This window comes from Pantherophis guttatus, chromosome 3 (assembly GCF_059756535.1).
Source record: "Pantherophis guttatus breed Tessera chromosome 3, ASM5975653v1, whole genome shotgun sequence".
In the NCBI taxonomy this organism is placed as follows: Eukaryota; Metazoa; Chordata; class Lepidosauria; order Squamata; family Colubridae; genus Pantherophis; species Pantherophis guttatus.
The window spans coordinates 123103717-123123614 of NC_142065.1; the positions used below are offsets into that span (position 1 = coordinate 123103717).

Below are 19898 nucleotides of genomic sequence, written 5' to 3' on the forward strand. Positions count from 1 at the left end.
GTTATACATATATGTGTGTGTGTGTGTGTGTATCCCTGAATAAACCATTGTATTCATACTGTATCAAACAAGCACTTTTACTAGAAATGATGATTGCAATCATCATTTAAATCATTTCATAAGTGAAATGATTTAAAACATTAAATTGGCTCTCCCTGACTAGTGAATTTAATTATGAATTGAATCGATTTAAATCAAATCCATCCTATTTATAATTATTCAGAACTTCAGGATCTATTTTTTAAGGAATGTTCTCGTGGGACCTCTTATAATGAAGTTAAGATCATTCTTTGTAAGACCAAATTTATAACTCCCAGATCCATCTGAGCATTCTATTCTTACTAAAGATTACATTACTTATAATACACTGAGGGGGATTATATAAATTAGCAATAATTGGTTCCAATTCCAGCTTCTTTACTTCCCCTCTCCTCTCATTTCCAAGAAAACTACAATACTTTGCCTAGCCCAAAATCATATCTTGCTCTGATGCAAGGACGGCCCACTAACCATTTCCCAAGCACTTGTCCACATGCCTCTAGCTGTAATTCAGTGTTAATCTGCAGGGGACCTAAAATGCTATCTGAAAATTGTGTTTTCCTTAAAATCCTGCTTCAAGATGTGTGCAAGAAATAGAAGGTGTTCTGAAGTATATTAGGGGAGGCAGCCTAAAATGATGTGTTCTATTCGATGGTTCCAACTGATTCTGCTTATTTCCTATATGTTGATCCCCTTCCCTGATCTTTTTATATAGCTCTTGCTCTCTTTTGCATGAATGGAAGACTGTATTTTTAAAAAAGAAAATGGATCGATCAACTGGTTAACAGAAAGTGCAAATGTTTGAAATTAACCACTCTGAGTCTGTAATTAGAAGCATAACAAAAAAGCATTGTGGTGCTCCCAGGAAGAAACCCTGTAAAATTTCCCATAACCACAAATTACAATTGGTTTTAATGAACAGAGATATTTAGCTATATACTATATCCAATATATTCAAATATCTTATAGCTGAATAAGGCAGAATTTCTGAATAAACTGCAAGAGGTAAAGAATAATTGGAAAAGTATTTTGCTGAACAGAGAATTCAATCAGATGCTTTTGACACCTCTATTGTCTAAGACAGGCTTTCTCAAAGTTTGCAATACTACAAGCCCCTACAAGCCTCCAGGCAAAGTGAGATTGTAGAAGCACTGCTGTTTCTGGAAAAGCAACTAAAAGCTCTTTACACTAGGGATATCTAGAACAACCAGTTTTCAGTAAGAAATGAATTGAAAATGGTTTGATATTAAAGCCCTTCTATTAAAGGCTGTCTCCTATGTTGGAAAAAAAGTTATTCATTTTTTTCCTATTCATTCTTCCCCTTAGCTTCATTTCAATCCACACCAGAATTTCCTTTCATTTACAAAAATTCTTATGATCCAAGTTATGCAAATTGTATTAATTAGTGCAATTCAGTTTTAAAATTATAACTATCTCATTAATACCTGATCTTTATTAGTTAAGCCAATGTGCATGATAAGATAAAAATGCACCAGGTAGTCAGGATTTGGCATAAAATCTTGACGTCTTGTCATCATAGCACATATCAGTTTGTAGGCACGAATCTTTCCTTCTTTATATTCATCGCGTAAAGTTGTAGCCTAAAAAAAAAATTGTTAAATCATTTGTGAACTGTGAAATAACCAGACCATTATATATTAAAGTATGTAAATATTCTCACCAGAGTGGTTTTGATTCTATTTCTGATGCTAGTCTGAAACATTTTTAAAAAAACTCAAAAGAAAAAAAATTAAATTGTTGATCTTAAATTGTTAATTCATAAATGGGCAAGTTTATAAATCTTAGTGTAAGCCTCCAGTGTGATGATACAAGTTTTATATATTCCTTCACAACAAGTAGGTTTCAGCAAATCTGTTCATGTCCCCACAATTCCTACCTACCTGTGGCCCACTACATTCGTACAGGGCAATGGCTAAGCCTCAATCGTTGACTTGCCTGGGTAAACAGGATCCATTGCCTCTGAGGTCACACCCCACCAGACATGCTGCACTGTTTCTATATAGGTGATTCTTGACAACCAATCTTAGGCTACACATAGTAAGAAAAATGCTCACAGCTATCTTTTTAAAATCTTTGCTATGGGGAAAGTAGGATTTATGGTTTATATGCACATACAGTTGCAAGAAAAAGTATGTGAACCCCTTGGGATTACGTGGAGTTTTGCATGAATTGATCATAAAATGTGCTCTGAACTTCATCTAAGTCACAACAATAGAAAAACACAGTCTGCTTAAAATAATACTACACAAACATTAGATGTTGTCATGGTTTAATGGAACATAACATATAAACATTCACAGTGCAGGGAGGAAAAATATGTGAGCCCCTAGCCTAATGACTTCTCCAAGAGCTAATTGGAGCCAGGAGTGAGCCAACCTTGACTCCAATCAGTGTGATGATATTGGATGTGTTGCTGACAGCTGTCCTGCCCTTTAAAAACACACACCTGTTTTGGGTTTACTGGTTTCAAGAAGCACTATGTGATGTGAACCATGCCTCGCAGAAAAGAGCTCTCAGAAGACCTACGATCAAGAATTGTTGACTTGCATGAAGCTGGAAAGGGTTACAAAAGTATCTCCAAAAGCCTTGATGTTCATATGTCCACGGTAAGACAGACTGTCTACAAATGGAGAAAGTTTAGCACTGTTGCTACTCTCCCTAGGCGTGGTCGTCCTGTAAAAATGACTGCAAGAGCGAAGCGCAGAATGCTTCATGAGGTAAAGAAGAATCCTAGAGTGTCAGCTAAAGACCTACAGAAATCTCTGGCACATGTTAACATTTTTGTTGACACATCTACAATAAGGAAAACATTAAACAAGAATGGAGTACATGGGAGGACACCACGGAGGAAACCATTGCTGTCCAAAAAAAATATTGCAGCACGTTTGAAGTTTGCAAAAGAGCACCTGGATGTTCCACAGCACTACTGGCAAAATATACTGTGGACAGATGAAACCAAAATTGAGTTGTTTGAGAAGATCACACAACACTATGTGTGGAGAAAAAAAGGCACAGCACACCAACATCAAAACCTCATCCCCACTGTAAAACATGGCGGGGAGCATCATGGTTTGGGGCTGCTTTGCTGCCTCAGGGCCTGGACGGATTGTTGTCATTGATGGGAAAATGAATTCCAGAGTTTATCAAGACATTTTGCAGGAAAACGTATGACCATCTGTCCGCCAACTGAAGCTCCGCAGAGGATGGGTGATGCAACAGGACAATGACCCAAAGCATACAAGTAATTCAACAAAAAAATGGCTTCAACAGCACAGAATACGCCTTCTGGAGTGGCCCAGTCAGAGTCCTGACCTCAACCCGATTGAAATGCTGTGGCATGACCTTAAGAGAGCGATTCACACCAGACATCCCAAGAATATGGCTACACTGAAACAATTTTGTGAAGAGGAGTGGTCCAAAATTACTCCAGATCGTTGTGCAGGTCTGATCTGCAACTACAGGAAACGTTTGATTGAGGTTATTGCTGCCAAAGGAGGGTCAACCAGTTATTAAGTCCAAAGGTTCACATACTTTTTCCTCCCTGCACTGTGAATGTTTAAATGTTATGTTCCATTAAACCATGGCAACATCTAATGTTTGTGTAGTATTATTTTAAGCAGACTGTGTTTTTCTATTGTTGTGACTTAGATGAAGTTCAGAGCACATTTTATGACCAATTCATGCAAAACTCCACGTAATCCCAAGGGGTTCACATACTTTTTCTTGCAACTGTATATGTTGGGTTCTATAGTATATCTTCTTGCACACAAAGGTAGACATTAGGTAAAATACAAAGTTACATGTATGCAGTAAGCTATACAGATAGTCCTCATCTTACAACAGTTCATTAAGTTACTGTTCGAAGTTAAAATGGCACTGGAAGAAGTGATTTATGGCCGTATTTCACACTTACGACCTTTGCAGCATCCCCATGACCACGTGATCAAAATTCAGACCTTCTGACAAGTAAAGTCAATGGGGAAGCCATATTCACTTAACAATTGTGTTACTAACCTAACAACTGCAATGATTCAATTAACAACTGTGGCACGAAAAGTCATAAAATGGGGCAAAATTCACTTAACAAATGTCTTGCTTAGCAACAGAAATTTTGGGCTCAACTGTGGTCATAAGTCGAGGAATACCTGTACTTACTATGTTGGCTTTGTTAACTTTTGGTTTGAGTACAGAATATAAACTTCATGCTACAGTGGTTAGCAGTATATTTTCATTGGAGCTAGTATAACTAAGGAAATAATTTAACTTTTTATTTTTTCAAATTATACCTAATACAAATAGATTTGTTTCTGGATTTGTAGTAAATAGACCACTTTTTTTAAAAAAATGTATTATAATTGCTGCTTCCATTGGGTGTTAAGAGAAATTTTAATTTATTTGTATTATTTTAACCAAAAATGCCCCTCACTTCTTTTTAGATTGCCTGGTAGGAGCAGTCAGCATACAATATCATCCCAACTATTTTGGGAGGTCTTTTAAATTCTCATTATATTACGTGGTCGGTAGATTCGGAAAGTTTTCAGGAGTTTTCTATTTGGAACATGGATCACTCAATATGTCAGAGTGGTATCTTTATTAGGATACAGTTGACTCAGAACATGCTGAGTAAGGCTACTTTACCCAGTTTAAAACAGAAACCCATTTTCTCTGTCATGCACACCTCTTGTTGAATATTCGAAATGTTTCTGACTTTCTTCACCTGGAACACAAGACACTAGAAGCATTCTGAGGGAAAATTCCAAGTAGGGCATCTTGTTTGGCAATAAAAAACTTTTCCTCTGTTCCAAGTCCACCCATGAACTGTTTGCATTTTCATGCAAAAGCAAATGAACAACTTACCTTGAACAACCATGATGCAAATATTCTAAGTGGTGGAATTAAAACAGGAGGGGATGGAGTAGACTGGTTATCCAGACTTATTGCCAGATTGTCTCTTATCTAAAACAAATAAACAAGAAACAATTTAAGTGTTTTAAATTTCATCACCCTTATAAAGTTAGTTGCATTCTTTTTAAACATTTACATGCAAAATATTGGTTCTCAAAGTTATTTGCTAGTTGATTTGAATAAATTTAGCTGATGAGACCAAGACATGAGATAGTCTATGCATGTTTTTTCATTTCTTCATTTTACAGGAAATCAATGGAATATTAAATACTGTATTTTTCGGAGTATAAGACGCACCCGAGTATAACACCTACCTTTTTTGGTGAGGAAAAAGAAGAAAAAGAAATCTCCCTCTGCCTCTGAGCAAATTTGCCTCGTTGCAGCAAATAGCAAACAGCTTGCTTTACTTTCATTTTCGTTTTCAGCATAGCTTGATTAGCACAAGGAAAAAAAAATCTGCTCCAGCAATTTACCTCTTTGCAGCAAGCAGCAGAGGCCTGTGCAAAACAGCTGAGAGCAAATCAGCTGAGAGTCGGGAGGCCGATCCAATCAACTTGTGCTAATTAGGTTGTGCTGAAGCTGAAAGGAGCTGTTTTTTCTTGCTGTTTGATTGCAAGGAGGTAACTGCTGCATGGCAGAGGCCAAAGGGTGGGGGCCAGTGGGCGGGCGGGGCTACATTCGGTGTATAAGATGCACCTAAATTTTCACCCCCTTTTAGGGGGGAAAAAGGTGCGTCTTATACTCCAAAAAATACGGTATGTATTTCTCCTATTGCCTTTTTTCATCATTAATCTGTGATGAACAGGGTTCTAAAACTGGAGCAGTTGTTTGCAATTCCATATTCTATGGAACAAGATCCATTAGCTTGCCACAAAGAAATATACATTAAAACTGTCCTAAACACGTTAGTGGAATGATGGAGAATCCATCTCTTTCTACATATTGCTGGATTTTAGTTCATTTATTCCTTATTTAGTCCAGTGTATTTGTTTAGCGAATGTCTGCTATTGGAGACCATAATTCTTTAGCAACATTTTGTTTGCTAATTATATCATCACACTAGCTAAAAATACCGGGTTCCAAAATGTTTGGTTTAGGGACCACATTTAGCTCTGTTTTTTAACATGTGTGGGGCAAAAAATGTGGGTACTTTTGTGCATTTTGGGTGGCTCACTGCAGATAGTCAAGACATTCATTTAACAGCTTGAAACTTTCTAAATTTGTGCTCATTTTGGGAGTATGGCCTTCATCATGCCATGAAAGTTAACGTGGCTAAGTAGGAAATATTTAATATAAGAGGAGAACATTATGAAGTTATGAGTAGTCATAACAATAACCTTATTATCCCTTAATATTGCATATCTACTATAATTTATTAATTTCAACGTATCACTTTCATATCATTATTTCTATCATTAAATTATACTGTTAATTATTTTTCAGGAACTATAAATTAGGGATCAGCTAAAATATTTATTTCATTCCAAGAGAATTCCAGCAGCCTAAACAACTGTTGAAGTCTTAATAAATTGGGTTAGTAAGGCTATTTTAAAATTCTGAAAATTTCATTTGATTTGAATATATTATACGTTTATTTTAGCTGCTTACCTCACAGTAAATTCATCATAACATTCAACCTTACCTTTGCTAATTTGTGCCATAACTCAAAGAGATATTCAACAACTCTGGCATGTATTTTAGGAGACTGGATATTGTTCACATCTCCAAGAATTCCTAATGTTCTTCTCCACAATACAGCTGCAGAGTCAGGATGCCATCCAGTCAGAGTGCCGCCAGCAATTATGCTACAATCATCAGCAAGGAATTCACTGCTGTCTAAAAGAAAGAATGGTTTGCATTAGCTTTTTTAATATATATGCCCAAAGAGAAAAAGATATCAAATTTTATTTATTTAAAATTTAGAAACCAAGATAAAAAAGCTATAAATTTTATTTTTTCCCTATCTTTAAAGGTATAAAGTTAGACCTTTATAACATCAACAATGCTTAAATACCACTTTATTGAAACCATATACACGTCTTATAATGATGATATAAAGTATTTTTTAAAAAAAGAAACCAGGTTTTCCATTTAGTTATACTGGAGTAAAATCATACAAATTTCTAGAGCAATTGAAATATATAATACAATATAATAAGAAAAGGGTAGATGATAAAGACAATAAAACCATAAATGCAGCAGCTTGAATAAAATGTTTTTGAACATCAGCATGTTAAAAATTAACATGTTGATTAAAATTCCCAGGAGAAAAAACACATTGGTCTTGTATCTTAAAACAATCAAGGTATGCCAGCTATTTCTCACTTTGGAGGATATTATTGTATCAATAGAAAAGTATATGCAAAAATAAAAGTGTACACATATACAGACATACACTCTTCTATTACATATATTAAAGTTAATACAGTTTTAGGCACTTGAAATATGACAATACCATATATGTTCCCCTGTCTGGGAAGAAGTAAAAGGACTAATCACTAGGGAAGGCAAAGCAGAAGAGCTGATACAAGCATCTGAGCATGGAATGAATGAATGATGTCATGTTTACAAACATGTCTACAAACAAGATGGTAGAAAGCTCAAGCATTTCATAACTCAGTTTCCTTAGCTGAAGTGTAATGTTACAATTAATACCAACTCAGTTTATCTTTCCCTCTTTACATGCATACCTGAGAAGTTGGTAGCCAACCACTGATGGGCATCTGGATCAACAGAAATGTCAGCATGCATGGATATATCATTATTTTCTTCACAGGTTTGCCAGGTAGCCAAACTCATGCCCATTTCATTGTTGTATCCAATAGAAGTATCACTGCTAATACTTTCACCTAAATAAAAAAGTGATACATAAAATAGGCTATAGTAATACAATCTGAAAATATGATGGAAGTAATTAAAACAGAAAATGTTACTATATGAATCTGGTGACATCAGTATACAGTATTCTATTTCACCAATCATTTCAATAAAGTGATTTTTCTGAAACACTCACACTTTTCTTTCTCTTTCTGATTTCCATGTAACTGCTGTATGTCTGTCTTGAGATTTAATTCAGAGGGAGTGTTGCTTGCCTGCATGATTTTGTGAAAAAAATGTGTTTTTTATATTAATATAATTGCAATATAGCTTCATAATTTGTCTCCTTCAAAGCACTGATCAATTTCACACACTATTACAATATAAGCTTCACAATATTAGACATCATTCCTTAATTATTTGATTTCATTTATTTGTTCTATGGTCAGAGATGAAAAGGACAGTAAAACTTCTTAAAATAATTAACAGGGATAAAAAAGAAAAGAAAAAAGGACATGTGAATGTCTGTATATGTAAAAAAAAATGATAACACTATGTTAGCTGCTGAAGGTGTCAAATTCTATTCTTGTCAAACCCCAAATTATCTAATTGTAATTGCAATGAGTTTTAAAACTTTTTGTATACTTTTCACAGCACTGATTTTTTAATAGGAAAGACATGATTTCTTATTGGGGCCAGTCCAGGTATATGCTGATAAGGGGCTCTGACTTTGATATGGCAGTCTAAAACTGAATCATTAAAGAGGTAAGTATTTCATTCACATAGCTTGCTACCTAGCCTGGTTAACATTCAGTTTTAAAACTGCAAACTATGCCTTCAACAGTGATTGAGGGTAGATAGCTTCACATTCCTGTTCTTCCCTTTTCAAACTGAACATTTGCCCAATAAACTTTTATATCTTAAATTGTATTTATCAGCCTGTGAGACATATATTGAAAAGGTGTGGATATCTCTCAGTTCAGATAATTTTTTTTATTCTTTCATCTTATTTTAAACAACTACAGGATGTAACCCTACTTGCATTAACTGCAGAAAGGTTTATCTAAATAAATGGAAATTGAACAGTGATAGGTATGGGCCAGTGTTGTAGTTCTGTTTTAATTCTACATTAAATATTTGTAATGTTAATGTATGTTATGGGCTACGGCTATAGTGTGTTTTCCCCAAAATAAGACTTGGTCTTATTTCTTTTTGACACTCCTCCCCCCCAAATAGCTAGGGCTTCTTTTCAGGGGTGTCTTAATTTTTTTGAGGTGCAGGAGGTGGCGAGCACGGTCACCTCATGGCTGTTCAGTCCTTTAATCGCTGCCCGCAGATCACCTGAGCCAGCGAGGACTGGGACTTCTGTCTCTCCAGGCACCTGGAGATATTTCCGGAGATGTTTCCATGGGCTGAGATTAAAAGGCAAACGGGGAAGGGAATGCCTCCTGTGCTGGCCATGCCCATCCCCTTCACTAGGGCTTCCTTTTGGGGTAGGGCTTATATTAGGCCCACCCAAAAAAATCAGGCTAGGACTTATTTTTGGGGTAGGTCGTATTTTGGGGGAAACACGGTACATATTTAATAAATTAAAGTTTAAACTTAATCATTCTTCTGTAACTGAATATGTTCCATATACCGTATTTTCCGGTGTATAAGACGACTTTTTAACGCATGAAAATCTTCTCAAAAGTCGGGGGTCATCTTATACGCTGGGTGTCATTCTCCTGTAACCAGGCAGACCAGCCTGAAAGGCTCTGACAAGCCTTAAATGGCTCTGGCGATCCAAGCTCTGACGATCTGCTAATCAGGCAATTCAGCTGGGATCGCCAGAGCCATGGAGAAGGGAAAAACTTTTCCCCCTCCAGCTTGCTTACCTTAGCTCAGTGGTTGGGGGTCAAACAACCCTTTCACAGGGGTTTTGCAGGTGGTGCAATACATAAAAACGAGCGCAGCCCTCGCCATCTGGAATGAATGGTGCTGTTGTGGCGGTGGGGGAGGGGGCGGCAGAAGCGGGAAGAAGCGGCGTTTGCGATGGCTGGAAGCTGTGGGAGTGAAGCACTATTTTCATTTGTATGGCAACAGCATTCCGCCTTGGTATATTTGTGCCAGCCAGTGGCGCAAGGCAGCCCTCCTCTCTTGCTGCCTGGGACTCAGAGTGGTAAATGGCGTCTGATCCGGAGAGCAGCTGGATTGTGCTCTCTAATCCGGATGCCAGATCAGCCCCCTCCAAACTCTTGTCTCTCGAGGAGTGCTCCCTGAAGTGGGGCTGGAAACTTTGGTTGGGCTGCTTGAGAGAGGACAGCTTGCAGGGGGGCGATCTGGTGTCTGCAATGGAGAGCAAAATCCGCCTTTTTCTCTCCGCTGTAAGAGCGGCATCTGGCTTTTTCTCTCTGCTGTAAGAGCGCTGTAAGAGCAGCAGCCCTCATCTCCTGATGCTTGGGACTCGGAGTGGTAAATGGTGACTGGTCCGGGGAACAGCTAGATTTTGCTCTCCATTGCGGATGCCAGATCAGCCCCCTGCAAGATCTCATCTTTCAAGGAGCGCTCCCTGAAGCGGGGCTGGAAACTTTGGTTGGACTGCTTGAGAGAGGAGAGCTTGCAGGGAGGCGATCTGGTGTCTGCAATGGAGAGCAAAATCCGCCTTTTTCTCTCCGCTGTAAAAGCGGCATCCAGTTTTTTCTCTCTGCTGTAAGAGCGCTGTAAGAGCGGCAGCCCTCATCTCCTAATGCTTGGGACTCGGAGCGGTAAATGGTGACTGGTCCGGGGAGCAGCTGGATTTTGCTCTCCATTGCAGACGCCAGATCAGCCCCCTGCAAGATCTCGTCTCTCGAGGAGCCCGACCAAAGTTTCCAGCCCCGCTTCAGGGAGTGCTCCTCGAGAGACGAGAGTTTGCAGGGGGCTGATCTGGCGTCCGCAATGGAAAGCAAAATCCAGCTGCTCCCCGGACCAGTCACCATTTACCGCTCTGAGTCCCAAGCAGCAGGAAATGAAGGCTGCCTTGCGCTGCAAATACATACCAAGGCAGAATCCTGATGCTGCACTTTCAGCAGACAGATGCCTTGGCCATCGGCTGGCGCAAATATACCAAGGCAAATGCTCATGCCGCACAAGTTCAAGTAGTGCTTCGCTCCCACACTTCTTCCGGCCCTCAGTCTCTCAGGGAGATGCTTGACTTCCTCTCAGCCCCAAGACACTGGCTGGCCCATGAGATGAGAGAGAGAGAGAATGAGAGAGAAAGAGAGAGAATCAGAATGAGACAGAGAGAGAAAGAGACAAAGAATGAAAGAGAGAAAGACAGAATGAAAGAGAATGAGAGAAAGAGACAAAAAGAATCAGAGAGAGAGAGAGTGAGAGAGAATGAGAGACAGAGAATGAAAGAGAATCAAAGAATCAGAGAGAGAATGAGAGAGAGAGAGAAAATGAAAGAGAATCAGAATGAGAGGGAGAGAGTGGGGAGAGAGAGAGAAAGAGGGGGAGAGAGAAAGAGAATGAGAAAGAGTGGGAGAGAGAGAAAGAGGGGGAGGGAGAAAAGAGTGGGGGGAGAGAAAGGGGGACAGAGAGAAAGAGAGAATGAGAGAGAGTGGGGGGAGAGAGAAAGAGGGGGAAGAGAAAGAGAGAAAGAGAGAGTGGGAGAAAGAGAATGAGAGAGAAAGAGTGGGAGAGAGAGAGAAAGAGAATGAGAAAGAGGGGGAGGGAGAAAGAGTGGGGGGAGAGAGAGAAAGGGGGACAGAGAGAAAGAGAGAATGAGAGAGAGTGGGGGGAGAGAGAAAGAGGGGGAGAGAGAAAGAGAGAAAGAGAGAGTGGGAGAAAGAGAATGAGAGAGAAAGAATGGGAGAGAGAGAGAAAGAGAATGAGAAAGAGGGGGGAGAAAGAGAATGAGAGAGAGGGGGGAGAGAAAGAGAAAGAGTGGGGGAAAGAAAGAATGAGAAAGAGAGGGGGAGAGAGAAAGAGAATGAGAGAGTGGGGGAGAGAGAAAGAGAGAATGAGAAAGAGTGGGAGAGAAAGAAAGAGAGGGAGAGAGAGAGAGAGAGAAAGAGAGAGAAAGAGTGGGAGACAGAGAGAGAGAGACAGAGAGGAGGGAGAGTGCCTGAAGAACTCCATCCCATACTGGGAGTCCAGGTGCTTCAGCAAGTGGCGCACTGGATTTGTATTAGTGGTCCGCGAAATTTAAAATTATGAAGTTGGTGGTCCCTGAGGTCCAAAAGGTTGGGGACCCCTGGCCTAAGACCATCTGAAAACACATATTTTTGATGGTTTTAGGAATAACTTTATCGTTGGGGGTCACCACAACATGAGGAACTGTATTAAAGGGTCGCGGCATTAGGAAGGTTGAGAACCACTGCCTTAGCTGCTTGCCTTGCTTCGTTTGCCTGAATCCATTCCATCAGCAAGCAACTCCCTGCCTGCAATCAAGCAGGCAGGGAGTTGTGGACTTCAACTCCCAGAATTCCTCAGCCAGCAAAACAAAGCTGGGTGAAGAATTCTGGGAGTTGAAGTCTACAAGTCTTAAAGTTGCCAAGGTTGGAGACCCCTGCTCTATTGGGTAAGTTTTTTTCCCCTTTGGGATCTTTAAAAAAAAAATAGTTAATTGGTTTTTTTTTTAGTTGTTCTTTTTTAGACCTAGCCATTTAAAGTTTAGGAAGTTTTAAATTTAGCTTTCATATAAAAATAAAAATAAAATAAAATAAAATAATATTTGTGCAGCTTTCTGAGATTTAGTGTGTTTGTAGTGTTTCACTCTAACTACACAAACACACAAAATCTCACAAAGCTGTATGTGGAATTTTGTGTGTGTAAAGTGTGAAAGTTGGGTTTTTGGGCTTTTTGTGGCTGTGTGAGGTTCCTGCTTGTTTCAGGGGCCATTTTGGGTCTAGCACAGCTGCTTTTACATTGTGGGTGAGCCAGTTGATGTTTTTTAAATTTTTATTTGGTGTGCATTGGAAGAGGGGTAATCTTATACGGCGAGTATAGCCCAAACCCTATATTTTAACAGGAAAATTCGGGGGTCGTCTTATACGCCCAGTCGTCTTATATGCCGGAAAATATGGTACTTTGACAATAGGAAACCCTTAGATATAAAAAATATTCTATATTTCTCTTAGTTCTACATTTTTTCACAACATGCTTCCATTATTTACATTGTCAATTGTTAACATAAAACATAGCATAACAGCACGATACATTATTTTAATATAATGAAGTTTAAACATATGTCTTATTTTAATATACATTGTGATCCTATTTATTTGTACTTACTTCTTGTAGTGTACTTTCCTTGTTCATGGTCTCATTTTTTTGAACAAATCTGGATCCTGAAGTTAAATTTTGTGAACTCTCTGTTTTTCTAACTGTGAAGTACGAGTGAAATGTTATGGATTACAAAATTAATAAATTGATTTGAATATGTTTATTTTATTATTTAAAATATACAATTTTATAAGTTAAAAAAATATATGTGTGTGTATATATTAAGTATTTACAAAAAGAGCTGACTTTGAAACATGACAATTATTGCCTTTTGATGATTCAAAAATACTACCTAAAATATCACTGAATATCGAGATCTTGCATAATGTAATGGTTTCCAAATGACTGCAAATCTGCTACATATAAAGGATGCCCCATTTATAAAAAGTCATTTATAACATGGTTGATTAAAATGTTTCTTCTGTTTTCACATCCTTTTCACAGAGTCAGTTTGATGTAGAGATGAAGGTGTTCTAGTCCACCCTTAGGCAGGAAAGCCAGATGCATAACTTTGGATTAGACACACTCTCTCAGCCCAATCCATCTCATGGATTGTTGTTCGCCATCTTCAGTTGTACAGTATATAAAAAAGTGAGATAAAAATCTAATAATATATATGTTCGTTTATTATTGTAATAAAGATTTGTTTTGTTTTGTCTTTTATATCTGGGGTTGTTGCTTTGTAAACTGGGACATTTCTACTCCAACAAGAAAAGCTGTTTTAATAAGAGCCTTGGTGGCGCAGCAGACTAAAGTGCTGTTAAGTAGCTGCCTGCAATTACTGCAAGTTCAAATCTCACCAGGCTCAACGTTGACTCAGCCTTCCATCCTTTCGAGGTAGGTAAAATGAGGACCTGGATTGTGGGGGCAATAAGCTGACTTTGTATAAAAAAGAACACCGCTTAATGGGGGCCAAAAGCCCTACTAAGCAGGTATATACAAAAAGTATGAAGGCTATTGCTTAATGCATTGTAAGCCACCCTGAGTCTCCGGAGAAGGGCGGCATATAAATCGAACCAATAAATAAATAAATAAAATAAATGAGTAACCTGATTCATGTTTATTCAAAATAAATTCTACTGAATTGACTGGGCTTTATTTTTGCTACAACGTTAACGTATGTTTTACAGAAATGGGTTAGAATTAAAAATTGCTATCAGTCTTACTGAAGTATAAATGTAAAAAATGAACTTTTAAACCATTGTTATTATAAAAATTAATAATGAATTGTATTTTTAAAATGCTTGGATGTAACTGTAAATAATACAAGACAGAAAATGGCATAGTAAATAAATTTAGCACATGGTATGAATAATGTTTCAGATGTTACATACAGCGACTGAAATATGAAAATAATTCTTTCTCGAAGTATTTCTAGATTACCTTGGAAAATATCGGAACTGCATTGATCTCTAATATCCGAGGTACTACTGCTTCGAGTTAATTGATCCAGGTCTGAAAAAGGACTTTTATATTCTGCTCCCAATAAGTTTACTGGTTGCTGATTCACAATTCCTGATCCATTTTCTGATATTTCATGTTGTTCATTTTCTATAGGGATTGATATAAAAGTTTTATCAATTACATTTTTAAAATGTTCATCTCTATTTCTAATAAAGGTCTTTGACTTATTAAAATATTTACATACTTATCATCAATTGACATATAAAACATTGTCATTTAGCACAAGGTAAACATATAATACAGTTTAAGCCATTGTACTATTGACTTGTGATGGCAATGTCCTATGATCTGAAGTATGAAGGGATATCTAAAACTATTAAGAATTTATCAGAACACTATTTCTTCTCAGCAAGATTAATTTTTTCCAACAAAATGAATTCCTTTATGTTAGAAATATGGTAGCTGTAAAGAAATTTCAAATATCAACTTTTGTTTTATTTGCTTTTTTAAAAAAACGTATGTTTTGAATTTTGTGTGCAAAAAATACTTGTACATTGATTGATATAGAAACATTTCTAATTATGAATCTGATATCCCTGTATGTGATTGGAAGTATAGTCTGGCCATTTACTACAAAAATAGCTGGAATATCATAATGGGAAAACAAAGGCTGACAAACTGCTGCTGGCATATATTTGTTTGATTGTCTGAGATATGAACTAAAAATTATGCTACCATGAGAATGCAGCTAGAGTATGTCCCAATATTACCCAGAGCTATCCATAATTCAAAATAATCCTACTGGCAGCTTTTATAAAAAAAGTACGCTTAAAAGTACTCTAACTACATTGAATTCTGCATTTATACACATTGTTAACTGTTCTTTGCTGTGGTATCTATGATTTACTTTACCCATAAAGTGAAAGCATATAAGAATACATTAAACTGATATATAATATACAATTGTAATATAACATTGCCCTCCAATTTTTCATTTTTACTTAGTATATCTAGTTACAAATTTATTTTTGCATTGGTTTAATCTTCATATCTCTGTTCAATTATATTTACACAGAAATAAGTCTGACTACATCTGCAAGGCTTTCTTCCTGAAATATTCACACCCAATACTGTATTTCAGTGTAGCATTACATCTTACTATGTGCAGTCGTAAAACCCAGAGACATGAGTTTTTTGGGAAATGCATTAATTCTGGACCTCAAGATAAGAAGGTACAGTTTTTTGTATATAACAAATATATATTTTGAATTCATTAGATGTCAAAATGTTATGTGGACAAATGAACCAAGTTGATTTGTGAAACCAGCTTAAGCCCATTTTTTCCCATATTTTTCATAACAAAATGTGAGTGTCAAATTATTTAATAAAATTTTCCTTGGGAAAGTGGTTTGTAGTATTCTGGTTGTGATCAGGGTCCAAAAACATGACTACCTCTTATTGTTGCCATGCTTCCAATACCTCTAAATTTAAATGGGAACACTGGCACTTGTAGTTGTATCTGAAAACTGTATCAATCTGGGAAAGACAGGAATCCTAGCAGACCTGCATCCTAGTTGATTTGTAACTATTAGTCTACAGGCAAAGCAGGACAGCCTCATAACCTCTCCATCTATGACAAGAGTGGAAGAGGCAGTTATGGACTTGGCAGCTCTTCTATTGAAAAGCAGCATTTCTAAAGGGGAAGGTATTAATGGAAAAATAAAATCACATCAATGAACTCAGTGCTTCTGCCATATCACTCAACAAAAGCACTCTCAAATCCACCAGCAGGTAGCATCCATGAAAAGAGGATAGACAGTGGAGATGGCAGCAAGAGCTGGATGATTTAACAATGGAAGCAGAACTTAAGGGTGCAACGAGAACTTACAATATCAGCCGTCTTTTGATAGATCTCTGGTATCATTTGATTGCTCTGTTTGTGGTAGAGCTTGGAAATCTTACCGTGAGGACTTGCATCCAAAAGAAGCAGAACAAATAAAGTATGTGCATTTCCCGTTTGCCCTTCCTCTTAAAATAAACTTATCTTGCTAAGCTGATTGACCTCTGGTTGACAAACATGGGTTCATCAGTGGACATTGCCACAATTCTCTTAGCAGGCTATCTATCCAAGTCCAATTCTATAAAAAATTGTATGAAGATTAGGAACTAGAATCATAGCTAATTATCTTTCCTCATTTTCTCAAATACAATTGGCTAAATTGGAAAATGAACTTAAAGATATAAGGGAATTGGAATAGATATGCGCCCATGATGTGATTTCCTGTAGGCTGGGAAAAATTAGCTGCTGATTTAGCTACATAGAGAGAAAAGGGAGGTGTCAAGAATAAGTAGTATAGGAAGTGTGAGGATTTATCTCATTCAAAATGTACTTCCCAAGTATTATTAACAACTTGAGAATGTTGTAGAAGTCTAAGAAACTGCTATATTTCAAGATCAACAATTAGTCTCTCACAGTATAAAAGCATATACTGTGTATACATATATGTATATATATTCACTGACAAGTGAGTACTGTTCAAAGGAAATTGGTATATGTCTAGAAAAAAATTGGTTTCAGTCACAAAGAAACTTGGGAATCTGAAGCTGCTTTATGTAAACAAAATTTCAGATTGTTAATGCTTACTTTCTGACATACTTGGAAAAACACTGATGTTTTCAATCAAAATACAATATTATGTAATATTAGGATGTTGTATGTAAGATATAGAGTAAATTAAAGCAGAATACAATCTTGCTAAATTATAACAACTGTATAATATCATACCTGAAAAAGTGCAAGAGTAAGAAGTGTAAGAGATATCAGGCAAGAGAGAGCTCACAGTATGAAGGAGAAGAGGCACACTTTTAGTGGCTGGCAAAGCCTCACAGAGACGAGCACAGTTGTTGATAGACAGACTTCGCTTTGCTTATAGGGAAAAATAAATTAACAGAAGTAAGAGAGTAATTTTATTTTACTTAGCAGAATGATGTTTTTTCCACATAAAACAAAAAATAACAGAATCTCATAAACATGCATGCTGTGCATATACAATTCATTAAGGTAAAAAAGCAGTAGAGAAGAAATTCAGTAAAGTGTATCTATCTCCAAGGTTATCTAATATTTAAGAGTTTTTTTTTAAGAAAACCAGTTTATTAGAAAAAAGAACTAGAGGATAGAAAAAAAATCTTGTTTTTTGAGCTTCTGTAGCATTAATGTTGCTCATCATCCTTATTTCTCTGTGTTACTGATTCTATAGAGGGGCTGCAGTGGCTCACGTGGTAAGACGATGGGCCTGCGCACCGCTGAGGTCAGCAGGTCGATTCCCGTGAGCAAATAAACCGCCCGAAAACTTCCTTTCACAGAGGCAGCCAGCCACCTTGGTGATCCCTGGCTAACATATGCCATACATTTTAAAAACAAACAAACCCTGATTCTATAAAAAGCACATCTTATGATTGCACGTTGTATTACTGCAGAGAAAGTGGCTACATCATCATTTAGGAATCTGTTAAGAAGATGGCAACAGAACATTTATGGCATAAAAGTAAATATAGTTTCCCTGGTGATATCAGCATTGACAAAATCATCATCAGTCAATTAGAGCTTTATTTAGAACAGCTTATATCCTGCAACAATTTAATACTTAACACCATCAAATAATCTATCCCAAATCCTAGAGAAAGATGGCTAAAAATGCCAAATCGAGTCTAAACATTTGGCTAACTTTGCAACAAACAATAATCCATCAAAAACAACATCTGCCTATCCCAGGTCCTTGGGAAGCACTTGATAAGGGGGTTAAAATGCCATATACAGTATAAACACCTGACTGACAAACTGCAATCATCATCATAATCATCATGTTATCTTTGCCAGAGCCAGAAACTGCATTGGCAGTGGTGCAAAATAATTAAGACTTTAAATGGCAGTTTTGAGTATCCTGAACATAAAACAACATTGGGAATTTTGATCCTTACTAGTTCAAGTTTCTCAGTGTTCCAAAATGTTTTTTTAAAAAAAAGAATGAACTGTTCTAAGCTACAGAAATGTGAAGATAATCATTATCCAATAAAAGAGCAAGCACTAATTCAGTCTTGATACTACCCATTGAAGGTAGCTGAAGGACAGAAAGAAAACAGGTTGAGGGGAAGCCACACAGACTAACAACCATTTTGGGTATAACAAACAGGCTGTATTTTTTAAAAAAACTATTGCTATGAAGAAATGATGCTGATTATATAATTCTAATATAATATATTGTCCCTACACATTCCCATGTGGTTTCATTTTCAAAGAAATGTTGCCAAAACCAAAAAAGTATGTATACCGGTAATCTTGATTTACAACCATATGCTTAACAACTGTTCAGATTTAGGACAGTGCTGGCAAAGCTAATGGGGGAAGTTGGATTCACTTAATGACAGCATGATTAACTTAACAACCACAACAAAATGGTTGTAAAATTAATTAATTAAAATTAATGAGTTGCAACTCATTTAACAACCATATCGCTTAGTGATGAAAGTGCCAGTCCCAACTGTGGTTGCAATTTGAGAACTACCTGTGCACATAGAGTAGTAATGTGAAATGAAGGCTATGCAGCTGAGCCTTTAGACTGCTAAATGCAAGAATTGTTGTGGTTGATGAGCTTTGCATGTTGGACAAAAAAAATACGCTGTGCAAAATTCAAGTCAGTTAAGTGCATAGTTACTGTTCGTTGTTCATTATTTATCCATTGCTGTTGTTACTTTAAAAAACAATTTTCAGCAGGTTTGACAGTAAACAGCATTCAGCGTGGAATACCATTGTATCTATCTAATCAAGGAATTCAAGCAACTGCTGTAATTCAAGAGCAAGCACTATATACAGAAAGCATTCAAAACATTTGCCTCCTATTCCCATCGTATGAAATGAATTATCAAGCTCCTTCTTTGTTTTAGAAGGTCCACTTTTTCACTAACTATAAGAAAATAAACTCTCACAGAACTCTTTCTGTTTCTGAGTTCCTTCCCTATAACAGAAATGCTGACAAAAAGGATTCTGAGTGAATGGGAAAAGATAAATAAAGGGAGTCTCTCACAAATTAAATATTGTCCTTGATGCACCAACAGATGCAGATCTACTTATAAGAGATAGAAGTGTGAAAACAGTCCCACTCAATCAGTCTTCTTGTTGCCAAACCCTAAGAGGCAGATAGCTACCATACAAATGTTACCCTGTGGCAGAGGCATCAATCTCATCTGAAAAAGCTTAGACAATGCATGCTACATTATTTATTGATGTAGAAAACCATAATCATGTTGTTAGCAGTGACCTGATAATTTTGTTCCAAAGGATGGGTTTGAATGTAAGGCTTTGAAAATTGCAAAGGTCCAAATAATTAACTTGATGTCTTCATTTGGAGAGGAATCATATCTTATTTCCTCTAATAACACTCAAGAGAGAAATCCAAATTCTATTA

General features: G+C 37.0%; 1 protein-coding gene across 5 annotated transcripts in view; it reads right to left on the reverse strand.

Annotated features, from left to right (window-relative positions):
* RALGAPA2 (Ral GTPase activating protein catalytic subunit alpha 2) overlaps positions 1-19898 on the reverse strand; it is a 172026-nt gene that overhangs the window by 106078 nt on the left and 46050 nt on the right. For 3 of the 5 annotated variants that reach the window (XM_034411753.2, XM_034411754.2, XM_060691093.2), the window contains exons 17-24: positions 17222-17362; positions 14416-14583; positions 13042-13133; positions 7979-8057; positions 7656-7814; positions 6608-6801; positions 4918-5016; positions 1485-1640 (exon numbers count right to left, since the gene is read on the reverse strand). In XM_034411753.2, the coding sequence (XP_034267644.2) occupies positions 1485-1640; positions 4918-5016; positions 6608-6801; positions 7656-7814; positions 7979-8057; positions 13042-13133; positions 14416-14583; positions 17222-17362 (1088 nt within the window). The remainder of the gene's footprint in view (positions 1-1484; positions 1641-4917; positions 5017-6607; positions 6802-7655; positions 7815-7978; positions 8058-13041; positions 13134-14415; positions 14584-17221; positions 17363-19898) is intronic. The other 2 variants (XM_034411756.2, XM_087890205.1) reach the window with 1 other exon arrangement.